Source organism: Bos taurus, chromosome 5, assembly GCF_002263795.3.
Source record: "Bos taurus isolate L1 Dominette 01449 registration number 42190680 breed Hereford chromosome 5, ARS-UCD2.0, whole genome shotgun sequence".
NCBI lineage: Eukaryota > Metazoa > Chordata > Mammalia > Artiodactyla > Bovidae > Bos > Bos taurus.
Window position 1 is genome coordinate 71,000,491 of NC_037332.1, and position 16,584 is coordinate 71,017,074.

General features: G+C 42.5%; 1 protein-coding gene across 1 annotated transcript; it reads left to right on the plus strand.

Annotated features, from left to right (window-relative positions):
- The first annotated feature begins 4,937 nt into the window (after window positions 1–4,937).
- ASCL4 (achaete-scute family bHLH transcription factor 4) lies at window positions 4,938–7,303 on the plus strand. The gene has a single exon (XM_005206799.5). The coding sequence runs from the start codon at window positions 5,654–5,656 to the stop codon at window positions 6,158–6,160; it is 507 nt and encodes a 168-aa protein (XP_005206856.1). The 5' UTR covers window positions 4,938–5,653; the 3' UTR covers window positions 6,161–7,303.
- The last annotated feature ends 9,281 nt before the right edge of the window (window positions 7,304–16,584 follow it).

Genomic DNA, 16,584 nt, shown 5'->3' on the forward strand with positions numbered 1-16,584 from the left:
TGAGTCTGAACAAACTTGTCCAGAAGATGGTGAAGGACAGGGAAGCCTGGCACACTGCAGTCCAGAATTGGAGGCGACTGAGTGACTAAACAACAAACCACCACAACAATGGAGCTTACATTATATCAAAGAAAGATGGACAATAAACAAGTAATTAAATATAAAATATACCAGATAACAACAAATACCATAAAAATATGGCAAGGAATATAGCTAGAAAGTGCTCAGGGATAGCAGCAGGAACTTTAAATACAGTAGACAGGAAAATTGTCATTGAAAAGGTGACATTTGAACCAAAGGAAATGAGGGAGTGACCCATGTGCATGTTTGGAAGAATGTTTCACTCAGAGGGAACGTCAAGTACAAAGTCCCAGAGGCAAGAAAATCCCTGGTAAGTGTGAGGAACTGCAAGGAGGCCAGTGACTAGCACTGGATGGCCCAGTATGGGAGCCACTAACCACTTGTGGTTAATGAGCCCCTGAAGTGTCCCTAGTTACAACTGTATAATTTTAAATTGTGTCATTTTATCTCTAATGATTATGTTACTGGCCCCAGTTCTTCACTCCTCTTGTAACCATGCCCTTTGCAGAGAGACTTCATAGTTCAATCATCCTAGGAAAAAGAGAAAAAGCTGTTTTCTGCTCCTTGATTCTGAGTTTGCATGTTAGACATATACTAGAATTCAGCCTAAATCTTTGCCCCTCAGGCTCAAGAATTAAATGTTGTTTATTGTCTTAAGCTACTGATTCTGAGGATGGTTTATTTGATGGCCATTCTGAGAGGCTGCCTGCCTTTTCTTGGATACCACTGATTTCCTGCTTTGAACTTTGGAAACCGTTACATGGGTATAAAAGAGTAAGCACTGGTGTTTGGAACATGCATGCAATGAACATGAACTTGAGCAACCTCCAGGAGATGTTGAGGGACAGGGAGGCCTGGGATGCTGCAGTCCATGGAGTTGCAAAGAGTGGGATGACTGGACAACTGAAGAACAATGACAAGTTCCAAGTATTCGGTTTAACTTTTCTAAGGGCTGCAGAATGGCTTGTTTTCAAAATGTAGTGGGTATGGGACTAGAACTGGGATAATTTTGTGTGCTGTATGGACTTAAAAAAGAAGAACATGTGTGTGGCTGAACTAATTCCATTCCTCAGATTTTAAGAAGCTACACGAATTTCAGTGGCTGATCACCTAGGCTAAAACTGCTGAAGGAGCCTGACTTTGCTCAGTCTTGGCAGTATACCACCTCTATTTGAGACTGAGTAGAATCAGAAATTGGGTGAGGGGGCGGGAATAATCTCCAATAATCTTGGAGAAGGAAATGGCAACCCACTCCAGCGTTCTTGCCTGGAGAATCCCAGGGACGGGGGAGTCTGATGGGCTGCCATCTATGGGGTAGCAGAGTCGGACACGACTGAAGCGACTTGGCAGCAGACAGCGGCAGCAGGGAATAATCTGTGGAGTTTAACCAAAGAAATGTTGATGTTGATATTTTTGAATTTAAATCTATAAGGTAAGGTTATTTAAGCTTTAGGTTTTAATTTATCCTTTATTGTCGTTTAGTCATTGTGTCCAACCCTTTTTTGACCCCATGGACTACAGTCCACCAGGCACCTTTGTTCATGGGATTTCCCAGACAAGAATACTAGAGTGGGCTGCCATTCCTACTCCAGGCAATATTCCCCACCCAGGGATCAAACCCACATCTCCTGCATCAGCAGGCAGATTCTTTACCACTGAGCCACCAGGGAAGCCTAAATCTTATTTATATGACGAGGTAATAAAATATGTTTCCCTGTTCCCCCTGTGGCAGCTGGTGCAAACTGCAGGTATGGTGCCAGAAAGATATGCATCCCTCTGTGCCATTGGTTTAGGAAACCAAAATCTACAATATGATATCAAATACTTCATAAAAAGAGCCCATCTAAGTCTCTTAACCCCACATGCTTAAAGCAGGTGATAAGGGACCCATCTGAGTTTTAGGGGTGGAAAGTTAGTTTCCTTGGCCTTAGAGATATCTTTAAATCTACGGAGCCTGACGTTTGGGGGAATCCTATTCCCCCTTTTACAAGCAGATCTAAATTGGACTACACAAACCTAGTCCTAGCATTCTTGGCAGTTTTGCATATCTGTAACTTGATCTAGCCAGTCTTAAGAAAGACATTTTTAAAGTTGGAGAGAACATTTGTCTGGATCAAAACTGACTGAGGAGTGACTGGGGAGTGACTGGAAGTCAGAAGCTATTCTTTTGATTTCTTATGTAAAAAAGAAGGCAGCTCCTTCCCCAAACCAATACACCCTACTCCCACCACATATACATACACCATGCGAGTAAAACAGTGCTTCTTCCTTTGGAAAAGCCACTTATTTCCAAAGCACTTGCACCTTCAAAAAGTGTAAGAAAGAGTGTCAGCATTCTTTGTCTACCATGTAGACCATGTAGTAATCATAATATTACTGCACCCTATGAAAACACCACTATGGGATCAGGATCTGACTATTTTTGATTGTGGTAGTAGTTGTGGAAAGAGCTTCCCCGGTAACTCAGTGTAAGGGAACTGCCTGCAATGCAGGAGACAAGGGTTCAATCCCTGGGTTGGGAAGATGCCCTGGAGAAGGAAATGGCAACCCACTCTAGTATTCTTGCCCGGGAAATCCCATGAACAAATGTGCCTATCAGGCTACAGTCCATTGGGGTCACAAAAGTCTGACACTAAATAACAACAAATTATAGTGGGGAAAAAAATCCTGTAGATATTTATTCCTCAGAGAGAGAATTTTTAAGAAGCCAGAAAACCTGGCTCAAGCACTTTAAATTATGTTATAAATCTGTTGATTTGCGTCAAACCAGACGGAGGAGCCTCGTAGCCTGCAGTCCATGGGGTCGAGAAGAGTCGGACATGACTGAGCAACTTCACTTTCACTTTTCACTTTGATGCATTGGAGAAGGAAATGGCAACCCACTCCAGTGTTCTTGCCTGGAGAATCCCAGGGACGGGGGAGCCTGGTGGGCTGCCGTCTATGGGGTCGCATGGAGTCGGACGCGACTGAAGCAATTTAGCAGCAGCAGCAGCAGCAGCAGACTATCATTTGAGTTTTTTATATATTTTATCTTAGTATTTTAAGCTTCACTAGATCAGAGAAAAGCAAAAGTAATATTTGTTTTCTGTAATAATTTAAATAGTAGAAATATCCATAAAGTAAAATGAACCACCCTCCCATCCCCGATCCAATTTAGGCAGCCAATGACAAAAGTTTAGTATGTGTCTTTCTACCTTTTTCCTCTGTGCTCACACACATATAAAGACAAATGCATCATCCAGTTTGTTTTAAGTTCATGCTGTGTGTTAACTCTACCATTTGCTTTTTTTTCTCAATTAACACATTATGGTGGACATCTCTGCAATTTCTTATGTACAGATCTAATCCATTATTTTTAATAGCATAATATCCTAACAGTATTAGCCCTTTCCCTATTGATGGACATCTAGCCTATTTCCATTTGTTTTCTTGTTTTAATCACTGTAAACAATGCTGCAATAAATATTATTATATGTAAATCCACACTGGTGCATTTATTTTTGCAGGATAAAACTGCAGGGATCTTGAGTCATAAGATATGTGATGTGTACTATTAATGTTAACAGTTACTTTTCCCAAAGCTTGTAGAAATGTATGTTCTGCCACTTACCAAATCCTTGCCTGTCCTGGATGTTAGCAATCTTTTAATTTTTTGCCAATCTGAAGATGAAAAATGGTATCTGTAAGCATTTTCTCTTTTGTTCCCCTCCAATCTATTCTCTATTTGGCAGTGATCTTTAAAACAAAAACAAAAAAAACTTTACCACATCATCTCTCTGCTCAAAAGGCCTTATTTATTTCCCATCACTCTTAGAATAATGGCTAAGAGTCACGTTTTGACACAGCCAAAAAGCAACTTGTGGTCTAATTTCTGCCTCTCTGGTGAGCTTTTTGCTCAGTAGAGCTTTCCCAATGGGTCTCTACTCTCCTGAGAAATCAAGATGACATATTAGTTTGTTTGCTGGTATAAGTCTCAGAGGAAGCTACACCTTTTAAAATGTGACAACTTATGCCTGAAAGGAATAATTATTTCTATTTTATTTGCCTTGATGGAAGCACTTTTCCAATTGCTTCGGGCTGATCATTTAGAGTAAACAGGGACGCATAGGACTTGTCAAAAAAGCATGTTAGGGCGACACCTTGGCTCCTGAGGAACAGGCAGAGAGTCTGATTATAAATGTAGGGAGGTTTGCTTCTCTTGTTTTTAAATTGGACTTTTAAAGTAGAAGCTGCCTTTAATGTGCTGGTTTGTAGAACAGGAAATCTGATTTTCAGTGTGATAACACATTCTTTGACATTAACCAGTACAGTTGGATTTTTAATGACACTTTCATCTTCAAAGCTCTTCACCAACACGGTGGTTTAATTATTCATTTTTAGTTATGTTTTAAAAAGACAGTCTTCAAAGCCATCATCTTTTCTCCTTGGAAATGAGGCTCTCCCCCTTTAAAATGTTGCTTTCTCACCCTCAAGGGTGAAAATAAATTGCATCTCTCTTTTAAACAAAAAGAATACAATAGAAATATACTCTTTACACTGTGGAGAGATGATGTCCTTATATCCTGGGTGGGATTAGAAGAGGTCTGGAAGCAGTGTTTAAGCTGTGTTTACAGTAAGCACTGAGAAATAACTTTGGCTAAAAGTGTTTGTTACTGCTCAGCCTTTTGATGTGCTCTTAAAAAGCAGCACAAATACATCACCGCCCAGTCTTCAACATAATAATAGGCAGACACATATATTTGTTGCTAAAGTGTATTTCTTTTCTGTTCCCTTCAAAAAATGTCTACTTGGGTTTTTAAAAGTTTTGGAGAAGAAAACGCTCAAACTTTTGGAGAAGAAAACTCTCAAACTTTCCCCGAGGTCCTCCCTGACTTGACACATTTTTTAACCACAAGGGAGCAGTCTTCCCTTTGATGAGGTCTCTCCAACTCTCCAGAAATGAAAGGGCAAGTGTAAGTTTGCAAACAGTCTAAAAGCTCCTTCCATTAGCCCTGGACGCCGGAAACCACAAAGGGCAGTCAAGTTTTGATTTTCAAGGAGAAAGCCTCTGGTAAACTTTCGCTCAGCCGCCAGTAGATCTGTTGGTTCCTGGGAGGAGCTCTTCTGAAACCTTGAAGATTCCTGTGCTCATGAAGACCCAGAGCGGTGGATTACAGTAATTGCAAAGCTTTTGGTGGCTTTCGAAGATTACTCAGTGTTTGGTGTGCATTCTCATTTCCAGGCCACGGGACCGAGGAGAGGAACCCCTTTTGTTATCTTTTGAAATAAGAAGATCAGAAGGGAAGAGAGGGTTTGAAGTGTGGGTTGGGGGTTCCTAAATCTTTGCCTATCACCTCCTCCTGGATCATTATAAAAAGATCGAGGAGTGCAATGAACTTAGGGAAGGGAATCCTGCAACGTTTTCTTGAAGCTTGTTCTGAAACCTAGCTTCCGGACCCAGAAACTTCTCCAAAAGCTGACCAGCAGTATCAGGCAGTCTAAATGGACCAGGATATCCGCTTTGAAGATTTTCAGTCTCATCTTCTGCTGGGAGATTCATCTCTGGGGTGATTGGTTTTCTTTTTGGCGAATCATGGAGAAACGTCCACAGGACGGACTGCTGACCCTGCCGCATCACCTGAGCCAGGTGCCTCTGGGCGTGCCGAGGTCCCTGCCCCGCCTCCTCATGCGGGACTCCTTCAGAGTCTCCGTGAGTTGGGAGCCGGCGCTCGGCGGCGGCGGCGCCCCGAGGCGGCCCTACCTGCCCCTACGGCTGGACGGCGCCTTCGAGCCCGCCTTCCTCCGCAAGCGCAACGAGCGCGAGCGGCAGCGGGTGCGCTGCGTGAACGAGGGGTACGCGCGCCTCCGAGACCACCTGCCCCGAGAGGTGGCGGACAGGCGCCTCAGCAAAGTGGAGACTCTCCGCGCCGCCATCGGCTACATCAAGCAGCTCCAGGAGGTGCTGGAGCGCCACGCACCGGGACAGGAGGGTGCGGCCGGTGCCGGCTCCTCACGCAGGGCCGAATGCAACAGCGATGGCGAGTCCAAGGCCTCATCGGCGCCTTCGCCCAGCAGCGAGCCCGAGGACGGGGCCAGCTAGCGAGCGCCCCCCCCGGCCCAGCCCCCTCCAGCGGCTCTGCGCGCGTTTGGCGTCTGCTCTAAGGTTCCCTTCGGAGGTAGTTTGCATTTGCTATCTACACCCCCACCCCACCCCACTCCGATCCTGCTCTCCAGAAATAAATCTTAGTAAATAGAAATGAGTGCTCTAGGGAGAAAAAGATTTTGACACTCTATTTGTTTCCATCCACACTCCACCATCACCACCCCTTATTTGTTATGTGCCTGCAACTTAAAGATGCTAATGAAACTCTGCCGATATCAAATAAAAGCTGTACCACACTCAAGGGCTTCCCTGATGGATCAGCGGGTAAAGAATCGGCCTGCAATGCCGGAGATGCCAGTTTGATCCCTAGGTCCGGAAGATCCCCTGGAGGAGGAAAATGGCAACCCACTCCAGTATTCTTGCCTGAAAAATCCCATGGACAGAGGAGACTGAGCGACTATGCACGTACCAGACTCTGAATTGCTCAAAACGGAAATTTGCCACAGTCAGCAGGGGTGGGTAAATTAGGGATGTAAATACTGAAACAAATTCAACCAATAACCAAAGAAGAACTTTCCGAACTAGCTAACTAAATGACAGTCCTAAGATGAGAGGAACGGTTTTCCTGCCTTTGGGAACTGATGAGAAATGCAATGACACCATGCTTTGGATGAAGGTGATCCTAAGCTGACACTTGAAAACACATTTGCCAGAGCCTGCAAGACCAGCCTGTGCTGTTGACTGAGCATGTTGAACGTTGGTACTAGAAAATACATTACATATTTGAAACATCCTGTTTTATCAGAAAGTGGCCATGTGGAAACTTCGTAGTATTTAGTGAATAACAACATATGTTAGTATCAATGATCTTTTTGGAAGAGAACTCAGATTTGTATGAAAACTTATTTCTCCTCTTAGTTGTTTTGTCCATTTTCCTTTCATCTCCCCTTGTTCTCACTCCACCTAACCTTCAGTTAAAGTAACACTGTGACTGTAAAATAGGAAAAGGAAAAGGACCTGCTCCTTTCAACCAGGTTGAAGGGGAGGGAGGGATGGAGGCTGGTGCATTCTCAAACTTCTATCACCTTGAGGGCTTTCAACTATATTGAAATGAAAGACTTTGGCAGTCTTTTAAAAATACTTAATTCTGGTCTTTTTTTTTTTTTCCTGAGAAACAATTATAAATTCAGTAGGTAAGTCAAATGCTTGTTGACATGTGAAGATAAGCTTCCTCTCCAGTTTTCTAATGTGCTGCATTCCCCTTTCCACAGAGACAGCTTTGCTAATAAGGGGGTAGGGAGGGGTGGAGGAACCAGGAAAAGGATGAAAAGAGGAAACTAACAAGGGTGAGCCTTTTCCAGGTATTCACTGAAGTTCCACACTGAGGTAGGTTTTATTACCCCCTTTCTTCAGATATATGAATGAAGGGATGCTAACAAGCAATGAACGTCTTTTCAGAAATTTTGCTGCTTTTCACATTTTGTCCAATTTATTCTCATAAATCTGTGAGGTGGGTATTATACATATTTGGAGTTAAAAAAAGAAGAAGAAAAAAAGACTGGGAGAGATTACATGCCCTGCCCAGTAGTTAGTGTTTCAAGAATTAGCTGAGCTGAGATCTAGTCCAAAGTTGGCCTAACCCCAAAGCCCAGGCTTGCTTTCTCTCTGACCATGCTCTCCCTTGCCCTGTCATCTGCTAACTGGGTGCCTGAGCAAATGGTCCTTAAACTCTCTGCATCTCAGCTTCCTTGTCCTATTATTTCACAGAAGCGTAAATTAAAGACCTTGGTAATCTGCAAGCTACAATCCAATGATTTAGTTAGTAGTGTTATTTATTAGCTCTACAGAGAGTAGGCCTGGTTAAAAATGATCTCTAGATGGAGTGTGATTTCCTCAGTGTTTCAGAAGCAGGGTAGAGTAAACCACTCTTCACTAGCATTCTATCTTCTATTTTAAGATTCTAGGAGACATGACGGAGAAGGCAATGGCAACCCACTCCAGTACTCTTGCCTGGAAAATCCCATGGACAGAGGAGCCTGGTAGGCTGCAGTCCATGGGGTCGCTAAGAGTCAGATGCAACTGAGCAACTTCACTTTCACTTTTCACTTTCATGCATTGGAGAGGGAAATGGCAACCCACTCTGGTGTTCTTGCCTGGAGAATCCCAGGGATGGGGGAGCCTGGTGGGCTGCCGTCTATGGGGTCGCTCAGAGTCGGACATGACTGAAGCGACTTAGCAGCAGCAGCAGGAGACATGACCAGTGGAATGCTGAATCCATGTTAAAATGTATTATTGATATTTATCATGATGAATTATGGGATTCTATTGTTTCTGGCTGCTCAGATAAATGCTGTGCCATGATCTACCACCAAGCTTTACTTTTTCTTAAGAAGCAAGTGGAGATTTGTGGTTTGAATGAGCAAGAAACAGCTATTTTCTTACCCATTACTTAGTTACATTCTCACAAACTCCTGTAATGTGTCCATTTTGTTCTCCAAGCTGGTTCTTACTCCAGTGGGAGTTTCAGTGAAGCAAGTATGTATAGGTGAGATATATTTTCTAATCAAGAAAAAAAGAAAAAAGAGAAAACACTCATGTTATTATAATACCTTCCTGGCTGAGTTGCAGGAGAGGCGAACTAACCATGCTGTTCATTGGAGAACCTTGAGAGACTTTTCTCAGGAGCCTTGTATAGGTGGTAATAACACTCTTCATTCCTTTTTTCTGCTCCAGCTAATGGGCAGGCACCTTGACATTCTCTTTTCTAAAGTAGTAATAATTTTTTTTTAAGTATATTTTCTTAATCTGTACAGGTTATGTGGTTGCTTTCAATGCAGGAAAAAAGAAATAAAGATTTTTTTTCCATTTACTTCTTCAAAATATGTGTTATGAAATGTATGAATAAATATACTACACCTTGCAGACATGAGTTTACAGAGAGAACAGGGGCTTCTCTAGTGGTCCAATGGCTAAGACTTCAAGCTCCCAATGCAGGTTCAATCCCTGGTCAGGGAAGTAGGTCCCATGTGCTGCAACTAAAGATCCCGAGTGCTGCAGCTAAGACCTGATGGGGCCAAATAAATAAATTAAAAAAAAAAAAGGAGAGAGAGAGGGGACAAAGCAGTTTTAAGAGAACTTTCTTTCTGGATAAAATGCCTTGAGAGACATCTGGTGAGACTTTTGTTTTCAGTCCTATTGAGAATAAAGCAATGATTTTGAGAAACCTTTTGGAATAATAATAATAAAATCCCATGTCAATCATGTAACTTTTTTTAAAGGGGGAAAGAAAAATCAGGCAGTTTTTCTGCAACTTTCCTAATGCCATAGGGAGGCATGCCAATCCAGGAATAAGACCTCTTAAAATGTTCCATCTTCCCCTTTTCTATGATTGAACATCTAACTAACCATAGAACAATTTGATTTTCAGGAATTCCCCAGTGGGCCAGTAGTTAGGACTCTGAGCTTTCACTGCTCAGAGGATCCATGTTCATTCCCTGATCAGGGAACTAGGATCCTGCAGCTGTGTGGCAAACTCAAAAAAAAAAAAAGACTCAAAAAGGACAAAATCAACTACCAACAAGTGACATAAAAGCAATGGAGTGAATGGGAGTTTTAGGGAAATGATGCCTTCAGGAAAGGAGAAACGTTGATGTCGTTCAAGATCTTGTTTATTTGGATACTCAGCCCAAATATAGTAATTAATTACACTGTATTGCTTTTGGAATATTCATAACACTGATTAACAACTGTGACACCTTACCCCCACCCTGAGGGCGCAAAGGCAGAGGGGCTGTCCTGGGGTGTGGGAGTTTGCCCTCCGGCTTAGTCTCTCACCAATCTGGTAACCTTGGGCGAGTCCCTAACTTCAGGGATCTCACTTCCCCATGCTAGAGCACATGAAGATTGGACTGCATGATCTTTTAGGCCTTCAAGCTGGAAGATGCCTTTCTTCTGATACGTGTGAAATCCTAGACTAGGGGAAACAGATGTTGGTGAGACATGCCCACTTCCTGCCACACAGCTCAGTGGCTCTGTGCTTCTGTGTCATCTCTTCCTACTGGAAAGATCCAGTCCCAGAGCAGACTTTTACACTTTACTGAATCCTAATTGCTACTACAACACTTCATTTTAAAAAGGCAAGCTTCATAATCTTTTGTGGAGTAGACTTTGAATAATCTTACGATCTGGAAGAAAAATGAACCCATTTCACCTCAGTATGAAGAAAATAGGTTATGTGTTATAACTGGTGTTCAAAATGAAAAATGTTATGATACAAAGAAAAGAGGGGCTTATTCTAGCTTCAAGTGAGGTGAGGACTAGGAGGAAAGGCATTGGGGGATGTAGCCTTAAGCAAGGAACTGTATTTGGAGAACAGAACCTGAGTAATAGGAGATTAGAAATGATGGTTGAGAAAAGGTTCTAGGAGGCACTGAGAGCCAGGTGAAAATAACTTGAACTTTATTTTGTAGACAATGGCAAACTATTGAAAAAAAAAAAACGTTTTTTTTGGCTTGGAGAGAGGGTAAACTGTTCAGCGCTGTGGCTGAGAATCACTCTGGTGGTAGGAAGCGGCAGACCAACAGGGTTATTGCAATCATGAAGAAAGAGGAAGTGAGGGCTTAAACAAAGGCAGTGGCGGTGGGAAAGGGAAGGGATGGACTGGGAGATAAAGTGGGAGCAGCATTGATAGGTCTTGGCTACTCATAGAGGATGGGGTTGTGGATGAGGAACAGGAAGAAGTTAAGAGATGTGTCTAGTGAGTTCTCACCAACTGAAGTAAAAAACACAAAGGAGAAAGCAGGTTGAAAAGAGACACGGCTTGTTTTGGGAGATGCTGGGTTTCTAGTAACAGGTTACTCCTGTCCACAAGCAGTTGAAAATGCTGGCAGTGCAGTCAGGAGGGAAATCAAGGACAGCTGTAGGCTGAGAGGCACACGCATACAGACTTAGTGACTGAACAGGAAGCAGATGAGATTTCCCAGGGAAAGAAGGCCTACTCTGAAGGAGTGGCACAATAAAAATGTCTCTGAAGAGGACCAAGAAGCTGGAAGGAGAAACAGGCTGTGTGAGATCATGGTAATTAAATGCAGATGTCATTGTGCAAGAAGGAGGGAGTGGACAGCATCATATGAGTCAGAGCTGTCAGGGGATTTAAATGTGAGAGGGATCCATTAGATTTAGCCATTAAAAGATCTCCAGAGACCTTTGTGAAAGGAGTGGGGTAACAAAGCAGAGGGAAGGCTAAAGACTGCCCTTTCAAGATGCTTCACAGTGAAAAGAGTAGGACAGCTGGGATGATATAAAGGGGACCAGTTGGAGGAGAACATGGCACATCAAAGACAGTTCTGAGCTTGAGGTCTTATAAACAGTTCAAGTCAACACAGAAGCTCATGGATGACAAAGTTTTTCAAGGAGTCTGAAGTCTGGAGGTGAAGGTCCTAGAAACTGGCAATATTAAAGAACTGGGAGGGCACCAGATTAGAAGGTAACCAGTTGAGACTAAGGTGGGTGTTTTAAATCACTGAAGAAGATGAAGCAATGTCTGCAAATGCCTGCCATTTGCAGGAACGGCGATGACAATGAGAAAAGGGCTGTGTGAGAAGTATGACTGTACGAGTTTAATAGTGTCCCATAGAACTGTCTGCCTTCAAAAGCATGGAATTCAGTTTTTAATGACTTCGTTAAAAAGTTGCACAAACTCCTGTGATGATACAGAAACTTAAATGATATTTGTATTTAATATTTTATAATTTTGTGATTATAATTAACTATGAAAGTTCACCAGTGTTTATTATATGAGATAATGATAATATACACAACACACCTTGCCTGAGTCAGGCAGCAAATAACAGATGCTCAATAATTTATTTTTTCTCTGTAGCTTCTAGGGCTAAAAATAAAATTCTCAGAGAGACTAACTTCTACGGAACCGGTATAAAGGAGATGCAATGTATCAAGGGTTAGTGAGAAAGAAAAAAACAGTCGTTATTTTCTTCCCTTTGTGGAAATGTCTGGACATAGGGAAGAAAAAATAACTTAGGAAAAATGAACAGGGTTTGGAGGGGAGTAGAATTGAGATGCCCTTGGGCTGTTTAGATTTGGAGAGATGTTGTCTGCTTCTTTGGCCTAGCCATTTCTGATCTGTGGGTAACATAACTTCAAAGGGCTTCCCTGGTGCCTCAGTGGTAAAAAAGAATCTACCTGCAATGCAGGAGAATGCAGATGGGGGTTCGATCCTTGGGTCAGAAAGATCTCCTGGAGAAGGAAATGGCAACCCACTCCAGTATTCTTGCCTGAGAAACACCATGAACAGAAGAGTTTGGTGGGCTTCAGTCCATGGGGCTGCAAGTCAGGCATGACTTAGCAACCAAACAACATACCTTCAACTCAGGACACTTGAACTTAACACTCATCCTCTGACTCCAAGTGCTATAAACCTTAATTGAATTTGAGACCAAAGTCCCATCAGGTCGGGGAAGGTATTTCATAGGATGAGTCAGCATTACCTAGCTATAACCAAGTCAGCCACGTTTCAGACGGTGCATTTCACAAGCTTTCCAAGCTGTTTGTCTAGACAAAGGTTTTCTTCAAAGCTCCCAAAGTTATCATTGTCTTCTCCCAAAATGGGTAACAATCCCACTTGTCACCTTGGGAATGAGACTTTCGATGGAAACGTCCATCAGTGGAATCCTTCACAGAATGATCATTTGGTGACCCTTCGCTTTCAGTCATTGCCAGCCTTTCATGTCCATCATGCAGACAGGCTTCTGGGAGAGGGCAGAGGGCCTGACGCTGCTTTATTAGTCCATGAAACTGCAGAACCATTCCCAGCTCTTTGATCATCATCGATGAGTTGTGTTTGTTTTTATGCACAGGCTCTCTGGGTGGTGAGAATGATTTTTAATCTGTTTGTAGCTATTTAGCTGCGTCCTTTGCCGAAAACCTGTCAGCAGCCTTTTCTTGTTGGGTTATTCACTGTCATTAACCATGGTCAAAATGGAACTTAAAAAGTGGCAGATGAAGTGTGTCCAGACAATCAAACTGGTTTTTGCCTGCAAAGCGAGCCTTGAGGGGGGCACTGAAGACATTTCTTATATCCCCAACAGTAGAAACACCTCTGAAAAAGGAATCAGATCTCAGAATCTCAGGACTAGAAAGGGCCTTGGGAAATGACCTGATTCAACCCCAGGAGTTTTAGTGAAATGAAGGATTAACCCATGCAGGGCAAAAGCATACCTGTTCTCTCTTAAAGGACCTCTAGTAACAGAAATTCTCCGTCAGCTGACATTTCCTGAGGGCCTACCTGATAGCAGGTTGGCCTTTCTATGTATTATTCTCATTTGATCTTTATAACCATCCAACGAAGCACGTATTACATGCCGCTTTCATTTTACAGACGAAGAACTAAAATTTAGAGAGTTAATGTATCACACAGATCAGTGGTAGTAAACCGTCTATGGATGGTCTTCATCCATCCATCTGTACATCCATCCATTCAATCAGAAAATATTTACTAGTTGCCTACACGGAGCTTAACTTTAGGAAGAGTCAATAAACAAGCATAAATGTTTTCAGGTGGCAATAATGGCCAAGAAAAATAAAGCAAGGATTTTTGTAATTCAATGACTTTTCACTCTGATTTTCAACCAACATCTCTTCTCCTTTTACTATTCTAAAGTAGCCCTATGCGGATTCAAATGACTAGACAAGTCTCAATCAGAACAGCCATTTGGAGCAGTCAAAGCAAGAAAATTAAACTTGGGAGTCAAAATACCTGGTTCTCCATGCCTGGCTTTGTCATTAGTTGGTGCCCTTCGGCAAACTACTTGATGTTTCAGGCTACATTCCAATTTGTAATGAAGGGATACCTACCATGCAAACCTAATTAAATTCAAGTGAATGGCTCACATAATCCTTTCTCCCACCCTCCCTCATTTGTTTGTTGGCTTGCTTGTTTATTTATAGGTAACAAACAAATTTAGAGAGATGCACATTCCATAGACAGAATACAGTCCAATTGAAAAGCCAAGAGGCCCTGAAATATGGAATGGTTAGTTTTCACAGGCTGGGTAATTTCACAGGCTAATGAGTGGGAGGATTATCCCAATTATTATGGGGAAGAGGCGGCGATGTCCAGGAATTGGGCCACTGCCCACCTTTTGGCCTTTCGGTGGTTGGTCCTGGAACTGTCATGGCACTGGTAGGTGTCATTTTGCATATGCTAATGTATTACAATAAGCATATATGGAGGCTCAAGGCCCACTGGAAGTTGAATCTTTTGCCATCTTGGATCTAGTTGATAGTTGGTTCTAACCAGTTTTTGTCACATCTGATCAGTCCTGGGTGTTCACTGGAAGGACTGATGCTAAAGCTGAAACTCCAATACTCTGGCCACCTCATGCGAAGAGTTGACTCATTGGGAAAGACCCTGATGCCGGGAGGGATTGGGAGCAGGAGGAGAAGGGGACGACAGAGGATGAGATGGCTGGATGGCATCACCAACTCGATGGACATGAATTTGAGTGAACTCCAGGAGTTGGTGATGGACAGGGAGGCCTGGCATGCTGCAATTCATGGGGTTGCAAAGAGTTGGACACGACTGACAGGCTGAACTGAACTGAACTGATGGCTGTCATTCTTTTAATGGTTGTTTAAAGGGGAATGCCCTCTTCCCTAGAGTTTCATTCCCTCCTCAGAGATTTTACTCCCATATTCTAATGGGAAGCAGAGGGAAGAAGGTCAGTCTTCTGAAATTGCTTCAAGGCTGCGTAAGGGCATCAATCCTGCCTAGCCCTCCCTCATTCATTAAAGACTAAAACCATAGGTAAAAACGTTGGCTACACTGCAAAGCAGGAATGGTGATTTTTAATGTGTAAAGCACCTACTATATGCTTGGTATTTTTTTCATTTACTACACGTCTATCTGCAAGGTACAACTTCAATCACCACTCACTTCTCTATGATATGTCCTCCTTACAACAAATACCAGTGATCTTCAGATCACTGGTACTTCAGATATTAGTTTCAAAGCCTTTAAAGATCAGAAACTATTAATAACTTGGCACACTCCAAGGTGCCTGATTAATAATTAATAGCATCTTTATACTCAGCTGATCCAGATGGACCCAAATCATGCTCTCTGGACAATGTGAAAATCCTATGTAGTCAAGCAATGGAGCAGATGCAAAAATAAGGACATAAATGAGAAGTAAGGACAGAAGGGGTAATGTGAGTTGTGTATTGAAATATCAGGCACAGGGAGTTGTAAACATTTCAGCAATACAGATGATGCTAAAAGCAATTTTCAGAAATAGGAGAAAGTAACTTAAAAAAAATAAGAACAAAATAGGAAAACCTAAAAAAAAAAAAGTTATCTTGTATGTAAGCTTTTAAAGGTTATATGAAGATCAAAATGGGAGCATCTTAAGATCTGCAAGGTTTTACTTCAATATTTGAATCTTCAGTTCCTTGTTGCTCCACAAAACATATCACAAAATTAGAAAATTAGTGAGTGTTCATATTTTATGTCTAATAAATTGGTTTTTGCAGACACATGTTGATGACAGGAATGACACAGTCCATCATCAATGTGTGAATGTCAGTGCTTTTCAAAATATTACTGATAAACCTACTGACTTTAAAGGCCTGAAAAAGATGTGTACAGTAATAAGACTCATTTCATGCCTGGTGAAACCAGACAGTCCCTTATCAAAGTGCATTCCCAGCTGTGTCCATGTGCCCAGGCATGGGGAACATTTAGAGCAATAAAAACAGCTGGTTACTTCAACTTTGTTTGAACATTCATTTTAAAATGGTTTTTGCCTGAAATGAGAAAATGACATCTTTAGAACAAGGAAAACAATGTTTGTAGTTTTCTTTTTGAACTCAAAATATTAACTATTACTTCCCAAGGTCATTAATAGGGCCAACTTTGGAGAAATGCTACATATAAGAAAAGCTTATAATACAGAAATGCCATGGCACAAACCATTTCTATTTCTCTACCTCATTTGCTCCCCTCTCCCCTCCCCAGTGGAGAAGGCAATGGCACCCCACTTCAGTACTCTTGCCTGGAAAATGTCATGGACGGAGGAGCCTGGTAGGCTGCAGTCCATGGGGTCGCTGAGGCTCGGACACGACTGAGTGACTTCACTTTCACTTTTCACTTTCATGCATCGGAGAAGGAAATGGCAACCCACTCCAGTGTTCTTGCCTGGAGAATCCCAGGGACAGGGGAGCCTGGTGGCTGCTGTCTATGGGGTCACACAGAGTCGGACACGACTGAAGTGACTTAGCAGCAGCACCACCCCCCCGCCCCGAGTGACTTTCAAAGTGTCCAAGAGGATGTAACATATGTATCTTGGATTATCGGCAGCATTTCCTGCACTGACATCACAGTTCTGGAAGCAGACTTTGCTAAA

What these genes read in the sequence shown, in the direction of transcription:
- ASCL4 (XM_005206799.5), top strand. Translation starts at nt 5,654, where the DNA reads ATGGAGAAACGTCCACAGGACGGACTGCTGACCCTGCCGCATCACCTG.